Source organism: Arthrobotrys flagrans (genome assembly GCF_004000055.1).
Source record: "Arthrobotrys flagrans strain CBS H-5679 chromosome Unknown unitig_15, whole genome shotgun sequence".
Lineage (NCBI taxonomy): Eukaryota > Fungi > Ascomycota > Orbiliomycetes > Orbiliales > Orbiliaceae > Arthrobotrys > Arthrobotrys flagrans.
Genome location: NW_027137545.1, coordinates 3,335,046 through 3,347,116, shown reverse-complemented (window position 1 = coordinate 3,347,116; position 12,071 = coordinate 3,335,046). Strand labels below are relative to the sequence as shown.

General features: G+C 49.2%; 5 protein-coding genes across 5 annotated transcripts; 3 read left to right on the top strand and 2 right to left on the bottom strand.

The window, feature by feature from the left end:
* Positions 1–240: 240 nt before the first annotated feature.
* Positions 241–1,653, top strand: DFL_000850 (uncharacterized protein; the record flags this gene model as incomplete). Its single annotated transcript, XM_067638243.1, has 1 exon — positions 241–1,653. One exon carries the CDS (start codon positions 241–243, stop codon positions 1,651–1,653), a length of 1,413 nt encoding a protein of 470 aa, XP_067495406.1.
* Positions 1,654–2,066: 413 nt separating this feature from the next.
* On the bottom strand, positions 2,067–2,792 carry DFL_000849 (uncharacterized protein; the record flags this gene model as incomplete). Its single annotated transcript, XM_067638230.1, has 1 exon — positions 2,067–2,792. One exon carries the CDS (start codon positions 2,790–2,792, stop codon positions 2,067–2,069), a length of 726 nt encoding a protein of 241 aa, XP_067495405.1.
* Positions 2,793–3,074: 282 nt separating this feature from the next.
* DFL_000848 (uncharacterized protein) lies at positions 3,075–3,750 on the bottom strand (the record flags this gene model as incomplete). Its single annotated transcript, XM_067638219.1, has 4 exons — positions 3,075–3,124; positions 3,224–3,261; positions 3,541–3,595; positions 3,651–3,750. The coding sequence occupies 4 exons, from the start codon at positions 3,748–3,750 to the stop codon at positions 3,075–3,077; spliced, it is 243 nt and encodes an 80-aa protein (XP_067495404.1).
* A 448-nt stretch (positions 3,751–4,198) lies between these two features.
* DFL_000847 (uncharacterized protein) lies at positions 4,199–6,205 on the top strand (the record flags this gene model as incomplete). Its single annotated transcript, XM_067638208.1, has 3 exons — positions 4,199–4,212; positions 4,651–6,135; positions 6,190–6,205. 3 exons carry the CDS (start codon positions 4,199–4,201, stop codon positions 6,203–6,205), a joined length of 1,515 nt encoding a protein of 504 aa, XP_067495403.1.
* A 4,448-nt stretch (positions 6,206–10,653) lies between these two features.
* DFL_000846 (uncharacterized protein) lies at positions 10,654–12,071 on the top strand (the record flags this gene model as incomplete). Its single annotated transcript, XM_067638197.1, has 4 exons — positions 10,654–11,181; positions 11,240–11,535; positions 11,603–11,782; positions 11,852–12,071. The coding sequence occupies 4 exons, from the start codon at positions 10,654–10,656 to the stop codon at positions 12,069–12,071; spliced, it is 1,224 nt and encodes a 407-aa protein (XP_067495402.1).

The following is a 12,071-nucleotide window of genomic DNA, read 5'->3' as shown; positions in this document are numbered from 1 at the left end:
CCGGTATAGTATAATCTCAATTCGAAGATATCCTTCCAGTCTCGTACCCGGACGCCGGTTGGCCACAAGTGTAGATGCTGGACCGTTCAAGCCTTGGATGAGAGGGAGGACGGTGAAGCTCGATCTCCTCTGAATGCGAGGGATGGTTGGAGAACGCGCAGGAATATAAGAAACGCTCCCTTCCTCCGTCATTACTGCGGCAGATCCTCCACCTCATCTACCGCCACCGTACCACCCAAAATGGCTGAAACGGCGACCCCGGTCCAGGAACCTCCCTCCGAGGCCTACACCATCCTCAAAGACTACGACTCCGATCTCGAAAAGACCTGTGCTATCTGCGGCGCCCGAGCCGACACCACCTGCGGCATCTGCCACGGCACCGCCTACTGCGGCAAAGCTCACGAAACCCAAGACCGATACTACCATCGTATCATCTGTTCCGCCGCAGCTGCCATCCCTCCCCGTCCCCCGGGAAAAGGCTGGGTAGCCGTATTGGTTCTTCCGGAACATTCGAAGGCTCCGTATTACACCTGGACCCCCTACAAACTCAACCGTCACGGCCTCCCCGTTTTCGAACAATCGAGCTGGTACGGTAGTGGTTACAAAACCAGACCGACGTTCATCCTTCGTCATCCCGTTACCCGTCAAACGTTGCCCCAAGCGATCACGGTATTCGAACTCGTCCATCCGCCAGCGGGTCCGCAAACGTCGCACGATAGGATTGAGAAACCACCGGCCCATACGAACCTCTGCATTCACAATTTAACGGATGGTTTCAACTCCTCGGCGTTCAAAGGGACCGTGCTGGTAGTCACCCTCGCTCGGACCCTCGATAGAACCAGAACTTGGCTTTTATCCTTCAAACCCCAGGATATCATCATCCTCCTCGAGGAGCTGAAAAGACCGACCGCCCAGATAGCCCCTCCCGTCAGATCCAAGGGCACCGGAGCGGTCGCCTGTTTTCCATCTTTCGAGCCAAAGGTTACTTTCAACGGTGACAACGCTAGCGACGTCAAGCATACCGACCACGTTGCCTTCGAGTCTTTGGACATCCCGGTCGATCATCCGATTTTTACTTTTCACGGGAAAGATCCTCATATCTATACTCCGCCGTTGGGAAATTCGTATAAATTCCCCATCCGCATGTTTCGATTTCTGAACTACCGTGGCCTTCGCGGGAATAAATTCGTTCCGACCGTCTTCCCGACCGTTGACATCAACCGCTCCACCTCCGGCGACCGCCCTTCCGTCGGGCCGAGTAAATTCGTTGCCGCCAAAACCGGGGCCGTTCTTTTCGCCCGTACGGACGGAAAACCGTTGGAAGTCTCGCATCTCAAGGGATTCTCGGAGTTCGTTGCGCACGTAACCCAAACCTGGCAGGCGTACGATTCGTTCATGTGCGACCGAGAGAGGTCGGTGGAGGAGCAAAGGAAAGAAGGGAAAGCCAAAACTACGTACGTTGGTATTTCGCCCGAACAGATGAAGATGGTTGTCGAGATGGATGAGACTTTGGAGGTTGGAGCTTTCAAGGAGTTTTGGATGGCGAACAATCGTGGGGATTTGGGACCGTTCGGGAAGGTTAATATGGATCCGGATGAGGACGAGGGCGAAGATGAGGAAGATTACGATGCCTTTGATGTCGACAGCCTTTGAGGTCAGCATGATCGTAATTTGAGAAGCCGGATCGCATCCCCTCGGGGTGCCTGTTCCGTCGATGGTGCGAACTCTTTTGTAGCCGAATGGGGCGAGGCCATTCTCACATATGCTTCCGAACCCCTCTTTTGTTTTCCTTGTCATTTGCACTCTAACATAATCGAAAGCGAATCTTGAATTGCGTTGACCGCCCGAAATACCACACTTCCTCATGAGCCGGTAATTTTTTATAGACCAAATTGAATAATACCCTCTATACCACGGCATGCCTCGTAGGTAAAGCAAGTACAGTATTTACAAACGCAAACCACACGGATGCCCAAATTCCATTTCAAATGCAAGCACGCTAAACAAAAAATAGACACATACATCCACCTCGTAACGAATCATGAAAAAATCCTACGATCGGGTAACTACTCCGCCCCTTTCGTGAAATAATCCTCCTCCTCCTCCGGCTCAACCACGACCACCGTCCCCCTCTTTCCCCTGCTCCCGCCGTTCTCGTAACCGTACGGCGGCGGAGGCCCTCCGGCCGTGGATATCCCAAACCCCGTCCCCGACTTCCCAACCCTTCCTTTCATGATCAACGGTGGGCTGCCGTTGCTGCTATTGCTGCTACCGCTGAAACCACCCGGGCTGGCGAAAGTTTGCTGTTGATGTTGATATTGGTAATAAGCACTCCCGCCGTCGGCAGCGAACGCCGCCGCCATCCTTTTCCTTCCGATGTTCGGGGACGAAGGTGCGGTGAACGATTGTTGATAACACCCCCCCCTTTGCGTTTGCTGCTGCTGTTGCTGTTGGGATCGCCGGTTACCTCCGGAGCGGGGAGGGCTCCTCGGTGGGCTTTTGGGGATTATCAGCGGATGCGGATGACCACGTGAAGTATTCAATCTGATCCCCGTCGAGATCCTGGAGACCTTGGACGGTGATTGTGATTTCGAGGAGGGTTGTGAGGATGATGCGAGGACGACGGAAGTTATTAGGTCGACGTAGACGAGGAGAAGACGGGAGGAGAGGAAGATTACGCTGAAGAAGGTGGTCAGGGCGGCGAAGAGGGCGAGGGGGAGGGAGATCGTTAGGAAGATGGAGATCTGGAGGGGGGTTAGGAGGAGGTGGAGGATGAGGGTGCGGAAGGCCATTTTTTATCGCCTTGGTTTTTGAGGGAATGAGACCGTCGGTTCGACGGGGATTTAGGCTTTGAGGAAGATGGTGATTGTCGCGGGTCGGAACTTTATTATTGGGGGGGTCTTGATCGGTAGGCTTTGGATTTGTTTTTATTCTTATTTTTATTTTTTTATACGTGAAGGTTGAATGTCGTCGGGAATTGAAAAAGTTGAATGTTCATCGGCCCCGGACGAGGACGGAAAAGATAACGCTACGAGCCGAGAGAAAAACCCGGAATCGAAAAGACGGCAGCAAGTTTACGGCCGCCGGAGATTCGGAATTTTTAACGGGTCTTCCCTCGATCTATCTAAAAGAATAAGAAGCTGTCAGCTGCCAATCACGATATCGAACACACAACATCCACATCGAGTCATCGATACCAAAGGGAAAAAGAAAAAACACTTGCGTTCAAACGGCCTCCTCGACCACAACGGGTTTGGTCTTCTGGAGATAAACAGCCCTCGTATTCTTCGCCCAGACTAAAAGCCAAGCAACTCCGGCAAAGAAGAGAAGGAGGAGGATGACGATTAGAACGACTGTTTCGTTGCGTCCGAGCATTGCTTTGAGAAAAGTAGCTCCAGACTTTTTTAGTTTCTGGGGTGGGAGTTCTTTTTTTTTTCCTTGGATCGGCCGGTGGGAGGTTTGGCGGCCGGGACTAAGCTCGTTCTATCGGGATCAGAAGATAGCTTGGTAGGCGGAGGAAAGAGGTATCCGAGAGTATACCTCGGGAAAGTCGCGGGGATGAGCTCGAGCGCAGGGGTTCTATATGCGAATCGACCTGTGAAGACAAGAACAAGATTCTATTTTTTTTACAAAAAAAAAAAGTTACATACGGCTACAGAGGAAGAATAAGAAGGAGAAGGAGAAATCTACAAAGTCGCAATCGCAGAGGTCTTTCCGCATCAAAGGAAAGGGAGCGCTGGCGACAGGCATTTTCTTTCCAGCCATCTCACATATGTCAAAAGCGAAGGGTAAAGTACATGCAACGGGTATCGATAAGAACCCACATGAGCCCCACCAATCACATACCCATCATCGCACCCCTGCAAAATGCACGGCATCGAAAAGAAAGGGAAGGCTAACGGCAGTCTACTGGAAACCGAAGTGTGACAGAAACCGTCTTTTGTGCATAAATATGGTCAGCAGGGGACTGAGCTGAACCGAACGGTCTTCCGTTCGATAATTCATCCTCCGGCCCAATTCGACTATATTGATCTTTCACACCCTTTTTTGGAGCTGGGGAATTTCGAATCAAGTAAGTCTCAAGTAACGTAACGGTGCTCGTGGCACTGCATTTTTCACGATACTGATCTCGGACACCCCATTCCTTTTTTGGAGCTCGTGCTGTGTAAATGAATTTTGCCAGATTTGATCGATTGTTATGGGGGAGACCACGTAAGTACACGAGGCCATCCGCCTTTACTATCTTGAGATCTTTCCAATGCCTCCTCTTTCCTTCCTTTCTCCGCATGTATCCTGCAAGTAAAATAAAATAAAAATTATCCTTCAATCGACTTCCGTACCCACGAAAAGGATCCGAGCACCCGAGTAACTCGTGCGAGCTAGCTGCTCCCCCGCAGCTTCGGAATCGAGAGCGTTCTTTTCCAACTCGCCGGGGTTCTCTTCTTCCGTTTTGAAAAAAAGTTACAACAAGGTCAACACATAAATGGCCGCACTCTGGATCCGCAGCAGTATTCCCGCCGGCCCTTCGACTTCACGACGATCCTTTTTGAATTCCCAATCCTCTAGTGATATAAACCGCCACCGTGATCTTGAAAATGCTTTAGCTCCAGACCATCCCTTAAATATTAACGAGAAAACCCCCCTCCTCAGAAGACAAGACGTCCGTGACTATGGGGCCTCCCCGTCAACCCCCCTCCTATCACCACCACCACCCCCACCGGACCCGGAACAACCCACAAATCCAATCCCCCGTCACCGTCTTCGGATCCGTAAACTTCTCCTGATCCTTTTTTGTATATCCCTCCTCACCCCGATATACACAATCGCCAGGCGCCTTTTCCCCGACTGGCCATGGCCCTCCCCTGATCCCCGCCCACCTCCAATACCCTGGAGATACTACTCCCGCCAATACACGTACGGCCTTACCCCGAACGGCACTTCGGAAGGCTACACCCTCTCCGTCCACGAATTCATAAATCCCGGGTTCTTCCCCCTCGGCGTCACGGGCTCCGTCAAACTCCTCACGGGGAAACCAACCCAATCCCACAACCTCCTAATCTACATCCAAGTCTTTTCCAACTTTGCATCTCCGATAAACTGCATCACCCCGGATCGAATAATCACCCCCGGTTCCACCGAGAATATTACGATAACCGCCATTCCGAATAGGTTTCCTGTTAACCGGAAACCTACTGACTTTCACGATTCTCAGACCTTTGTAAATGTTTGGGTTTATACCCGCCCCGAGGCGAGACGGTTGGGGCATGTTTCCATTTCTACGAATTTATTGGAGATTATAATCCCGGAGTCCGGTGCAAAGCTTGAAACCACACGCTTATCGCTATCTTCCGGTCACGGCGGCATATCCAACAAATTCCCCGGCGGAGCTGGGCACGAACCCGACCCTCTCTCCGCCGGTCACATATCATTGTACTCCCGCCACAGCCATATAAACGGAAACTGGGGTTACGGTCTCTCATACTCCGCCGCCGCCCCGGAAGACGTTGTCGACATCCTCCTCTACCCTAGGCAGATAAGCTGGGGTCCGTATACACCCGGCGACATCGACATAACCGCAAAATATCACATCTCGGTCCTTACTCCGTTCTTCAAAGATCAATTATCATCGAGGAATACCACCATTTCGATGTTATCGCACCGGGGGGATATAAACGCTCAATTGGTAACGGGCTCGTTCACGAATATCACGGCGGTGGAGGGGAACGTGTGCGTGGGCATGTTACCTTATTGGGGACCCATCGCCGATGGGAATTTACCGCCCGATGCGCCGAAGATAAATACCTATTCGAAATATAACACTACGGTTGAGATTGAGAAACCGGTGAACATTGGTGGGCAGGGGGGTGATCCGTTCGAAATCATGAAGGCAAAACATGTGGCGAAGGAAGGTAGGATCGGGGTTAGTTATCCGGAAGGGTTTTGGAAGGGAAGGGTTGATGTGGAGAGCCTTCGCGAGAGAGCGGAAATTTTGGATGTCGATGGGAAGGAGATGGGGGGCGTTGTGAGGGAGGCGGATGGGAAGGTTTATTTGAAGGGGGGGAGTCGGGTGAGTTTCGTCAGCGTGGTTGGGGGGGAGCAGGCGGTGTTTAGGTTTTGGGAGGGGAGTCCGGAGAGGTATTTTCATCGAGACCATTTTTGAGAGGGGATGGGATGAGGGAGAGGAGGAAGGCGCGTCGGCGTTTAATTCTTTGAGGTTTCTTTGGATGGATATGCGGGCGTCTCTGTGGAGGGACACGGCATAATTATGGTCACCGGTCACGGTGCTTTTCGGACAAAATGTGCGGTTTGGGTTCTTCGGGTGCACGGTGTGCCTCTTTTTCTTGATTCTTTTTTGAGCGTTTTAGCGATTGGTAGTTGGGATTTGGTTCAAATTGTCTACATACGGTCGGTCTCCCCACATTGTTCTTTGGATGGTAATTGATTACGATGTGAAAATTACAATGTGAAAATCTCATGGCTTTATCGAAATTGGTATCGTACAATTCTATAGGATCTTCGATCTCGTATATACGGGGAGACCGGAAAAGCCATCAATCTCATACAGCCGTTCACCGCTGTCAAATTTTTCAGCTGCTGAATTTTGGAAAATTATTGATTCCGTAGTTCTAGCGATGCCGCTCATCCATAGACCGTTGGGTTGACGGGTTGCCGGAGAGATGGGTATATTTCGACGGCACAGATGGCAATCCGAGTGACATTGTGGACTCGGATTCGTGGCGTCGAGCGATACCTCTCGATCTTTGGGGTTACGTCAGATCTGGTGACTTGGGAGGGGGACTAAGAGTACATCCGTTCCCCATCAACGTTTACACGGTCCCAAGGAAGTTAGACTTTCTTTATATCTTGGTAATCGTTGATCATTTCTTCGAACGCCTTTTTGGAGAGGATCTAGTTTCGGAATTAAACATCTCCCCCCGCTGGAATACATGGGACGGTCGGCTATATGAACATCACGGACGCAATACCCCACCTTCGTGGAAACCTAGGAACCCCCGGAGACTAATGTTTGACAGCGACAAATTTTATAAATGCGGACTTTTCAAAGCTCAAATAGCTGTCTATATCGGAGCAGGCTGGTTAAATATGTTAATTTCGACCTAAGGATTAGAAGACCGAGTATCGACGTACCAAATGACTGACACCCCTTTTTAACTCTAGTGGGCACAAAAGCCAGGATTCAAGCGTAACGCCTGAGGATTTCGAAGACGTTGAGGTGTACCACGGTACGAGGATTCCTATTCATATTATGAACAAGGAGATGATTCTACGGTCGTTTTGGGTAGGAAGTTGGGATATTTCTCGAGACTCGAAGAATTCAGGATTGTATCAGGAACAATTTCAATCTACCCTGTATCTCACCACGAGCGAGGATATTCGGTGATCGAATTCCGACAGCAGCGAGTCCATGTTCGGCTGTATGGACGGCCGGACTAGTTATGCTAATCCCAAGTATTTTAATGCTTGGGGTAAAAGTAGGATGAGGAATGTGTTCATTCCGTATTAATTATTTGTTCTTAATTAATGCTGGAGTTCTTTTCCATTAATTTAGTAATTCGGTAATAATTCTAACGTTTCCGTGCCTTTTTAGGAAAACCAATGGATTCGCCCGAGATCAAACCTGCTGAAATGATTTAGGCTTCGGTCTTATACTAGCAAATATAGCTGATGGTGCGGATTCAGGAATGGGATGTGTGGTATTCTGGTCGTTGTCTGATTCCGTCCACGAGGTCCTAATGCCCAAATTTGAATCTTCGTGTAACAACGCAGGGTACAGGGAATGCCAGTGTGACATACCGAAATAGGTCTTCGAGCTTCATAAAGAAAACCGTAAGACCGTTCAGGCCGGTAACCGGCACTTGAAGCCAAGACTTACCCACTTTTCAAGCTTGCAAGCCACGAGCTACTGTGTATAACCATGTAGCCTCGATCGCATCGATGAGAAAACAAAGAGCCGATATAAACTCGTATACGCCCCACATCCAAAGCAAGTTCGTCTACCAACGTATTCGTTGGTAGCAACTTCATATGGCAAACCGCCAAATGCACGTGGGAACCACACCATGACGCTTCCCGCGAGAAACGTGGAAAATGCAAGCCCCTGCAGCTGCGCAGGTTTCATGCCCACGCTACTTCGATCTGCACGAGGGTTCTAGGTGGTGTGCCAGTGGTTCTCAGAAGACGGTCCCCACAGCCTCTTATCAATCCGGGATATACCGTCGGGTCATTTGTTCTCTGCCAAGCAAGATTCTAATCTTCTAGAGAACACGACGGTCACGATTTCTCTGACGCCGTGGTTGATATCACGGGGCCTCGAGAAGTTAGCGAGGAGTTTGATATCTATTCGCCGACAGTAAATGTTTGAATCTTACCAGATACATCGCTGTGAAAGCCAATGGCCTTGCTCGGAAGATACCAGGCGGCTAACGAACTCCGAGATTCATAAATTGGCGTGATTGTCTAAATGATCGTCACGGAATTCCAAGAATTCTTACTCGAATTGCTTCAAGGAATTTTTTTGACACGAGGAATAAGCGAACGAAAATCATCTGCAGAATCATCTCGAGTCGAGATGATATCGCAATTTTACGCTTATAAATTGTTCATCACGATGTTTTACTAACAAAAGTTGCATGTAGTGTTATTAAGTGGTGCTTCATAACGGCTTCTAACAGGCAATGCCCTGCCAGTAAATGTTTGTTTAAACCTGCAGCTGCAAATTTTATGACAGGCAAAAAGCTGCAGATTGCGACACTGCAGCTTCTCACGGCCGAATCTCTAGACGTTTCTAATTTAGACAGCCTTCTTTCTATTCCGGTTTCAGTCAAAGTTTACACGAAGGCGGGAGTTAGGATCTTAATGAGCCCCCACTATAAGTAAGATCCGTCTACCGCCATTATTGTGCTATTGTTTCGACGATATCTCACGACAAGGGTGGTCAGGCCACGTTTTTGTGGAGCTCGTGGAGGCGTCTCGAGGCTGGATGGGAAGCATGTAAATGGGGACGAAAACATTCCACGAGGGTGCCCTCTCGTTGACGCCAGAAAAACTATCGGATGTTCCTGGTTCTGATAGAATTGTGGCAGCCACATGTTGCGAGAATCGAGGGGTGCACCTTCGTATCGATTGTATACCTCCATCCCCACCACATCTTTTTTCGTAAGAAAAAAGATATACCTCACGTTATGACTAACCTGACTAGCCTAAACTATATTCTCTTGCATAAGTAGGAAACGTGACCGACTTCTTTCTTTTTTCTGGCCGCGTGGTAGACGCATGACCCGGTTTGCGTTGCACGTTGTTGCGGAACGAGGTGACCGGCTCGCTGGTTGTAATTTTAGCAGGACTCTAGTCAAATTTGAGATGACATTTTACCTGATGATATCTGCAGCATTTGGGGTAAAAGTTCCGGGTACTCATCGAAGGTGCAGGACAATGGGATTGTCTACCACATCATGCAATCCCGCATACCTCTCTCACCGATCATCTTTGGATTGAGACGGGAGGGGTCTCAGCTTCGGACTTTACCTTTTTGCCTTGCACCCTTCAATAATCCTGTAAGCCACCATCGTGGAGGGAGCGACCATTTTGGATCTTCCGCAATCAGGTTCTATGCAATGTGGAAATGGTATGTATACCTACTGGAGTTCGCACTAAATTACTGCAAATTAGCATCTTAGCTGCACCATAGAGCAAACAATACTAGAGGTATAGTGGAATTAAAAGCTCTTCAAATGGTTGGCTAGAAACTCGCTCTCTTGCAGGTGTGTGCCTCGGTGGGTCTCGTTGCGAATTACATAGGGCAAACGTATCCTCGCCCAGCTGCAAACCTCGTGCAGAATCCAGCAAAAAAAGCACTCTAAAAGTTCAGACACGGGATGATCAATGTTCACCTCGCCTATAGCACGGCAGAGCCAAGGAACCGAGATTCAATTCACACACCATCTTGCCGGTTAAAGGCCACGCGGTTTTTGACAACCCAAGTTGATGTTGTGTTTGCGTTAAGCACTCCGCTTCCAGGGTCTTTGGGTGGTGGGTGCCCCTCAGCGCTAGACACCCACTTCTGATATGTTCTGCACGAATATTCGAATGTCAAATAAATGATGTCAGCCTTAGCACTAGGGCACCCCCATGTCATCGTCGTGGGTCTATCACGTCTATTGAGTCAAGCTGATCAGGTCCTAGTGTCTTCGAACGTTCTTCGCTAGAACAATCTTTGAAACCGCGAGAGTGGCCCCTGCAGACAAACAAGCTGACAGACCTCAGTTCTATCTTGTGGCGTAGCTTATCGAACTTTAGGTCCCGCCTATACACCCCAGCCCTTTGTTATTCGCCCACTAGCTACATGCATCATGTACATGTAGAAGCCATGAGGGCACAAGGGTATGGGCGATCTTGAGCCAGACCGAGATACTCGATTAGATTCGTAAAGTATTTATTCACCATCCGCCCAGGTCCTCATGAGATTTTTTTTCCTTTGAGAATTCGAAGAACAGAAGAACTCCAAACAACGACTTGGCCTTCCATCTGGCATCCTTCCTTATATCATTGCCAATATCTTTTCTAATTAGTGGACAGTTGCTATATCCTTCTTGTTGCAGCTGAGTCTTTTGTCATTCTACGACGGATCTCAAGATGTCGACGTCCGACCTCACTCAGGACCAGATTTCCACTGCCAATACTATCTGCTTCTATTTGTCTGGTATAGCACCACCGACATGGTGGGACAAACAAAGCAAAGAGATTGTGCTTGCACTCGGTGACCTCTTTCGCCTCAATCCAAATGCGACTGATGCGGATGTTATGGAACTCACCGGTTGGAACCAAGGCAATCTCGACTTTGTGAACTCCCAACTGGAACCGTTGAACGAGACTATTCCAATGTTCAGCAGCTGGGTTAATGTTCTCGAACATCCCAGATCGACAAATTCTATCATCCCAATCTTCGTCGTCTTCACCGTTCTCTCGACCTTTGTTATTGGACTTAGAATCTGGTCTCGTGTCTCCATTCTCGGCCGTGTCCAGTCTTTTGACTGGCTTGCTATCTTTGCATATGTTATCATTGTTGCTTGGTGTGCACTTGCCGTTTATGAGAAAGAGGCATCCGGAGTATGGTCTTCGTACTGCGATAAGACCTACAACCAGTCCAGATACAGCCAGGCCGTAAGTATACACCATTTTGCAACATGTACGTTCCTTTCAGATACTAATGGAACATTAGGCCTACTTTATGGGAATGGCACTCTATCCTATTGCTATTCTTTCGATTAAATTTGCTCTTCTTCTCTTCTACCACAACTTGTCTACCTGGAAGCCACTCAGATTCGCCGTCTACATCACCGCATTCATCAGTTTCGCCAACGCTATGGTTGCCATGTTCATGTGGCTCTTCCAGTGCAACTACCCCGATATCTGGAATCATGGTGTGGACCCAACTTTGACTTGTGCCGCCTTCGACCCACTCACCATGGTTATGGGAACTGGTATTGTCAACATCATCACCGATGTAGCCATCTGGTATGCACCCCCTCTCCGACATTTTTTCGTTTGCTTAGCCGCGCAAAAATACTGACCCCACCCACAGGTTTATTCCACTCCCATTGGTCTGGAGACTCCAATTATATCCCCGCGAGCGAAATCTTGCCATAATTACCTTCGGTCTCGGTGCCGTCGCCTGGATTGCCAGCATTGTTCGTCTCGTTATGGTCAAGCAATACCTTCAATATACCACCAATTCTACCACTCCAATCAACGCATGGGCCATGTGAGTATTTCCCCACACCTGATTTCTCACTTCTCTGCAAAAACAGTGCACTAATTGCCATAAAAATAGGGTCGAGCTTAACGTCGCTTTGATCTGCTCCTCTGCGCCAGCCTTGCGAGCACTCCTCGTCAAGCACACACCAAAGTTCCTTTCCTACAGCTACCCAAGCGGACCTGGCAGCTCTGGCTCCGACTCAGCTACCAAGATCAGCCGGGTCGAAAAGACCTTTGTTATTTCACAGACCGAAGAGCGCTCTTCGTCCCCTGAAGAGGACTACGAGAAAGCTTAA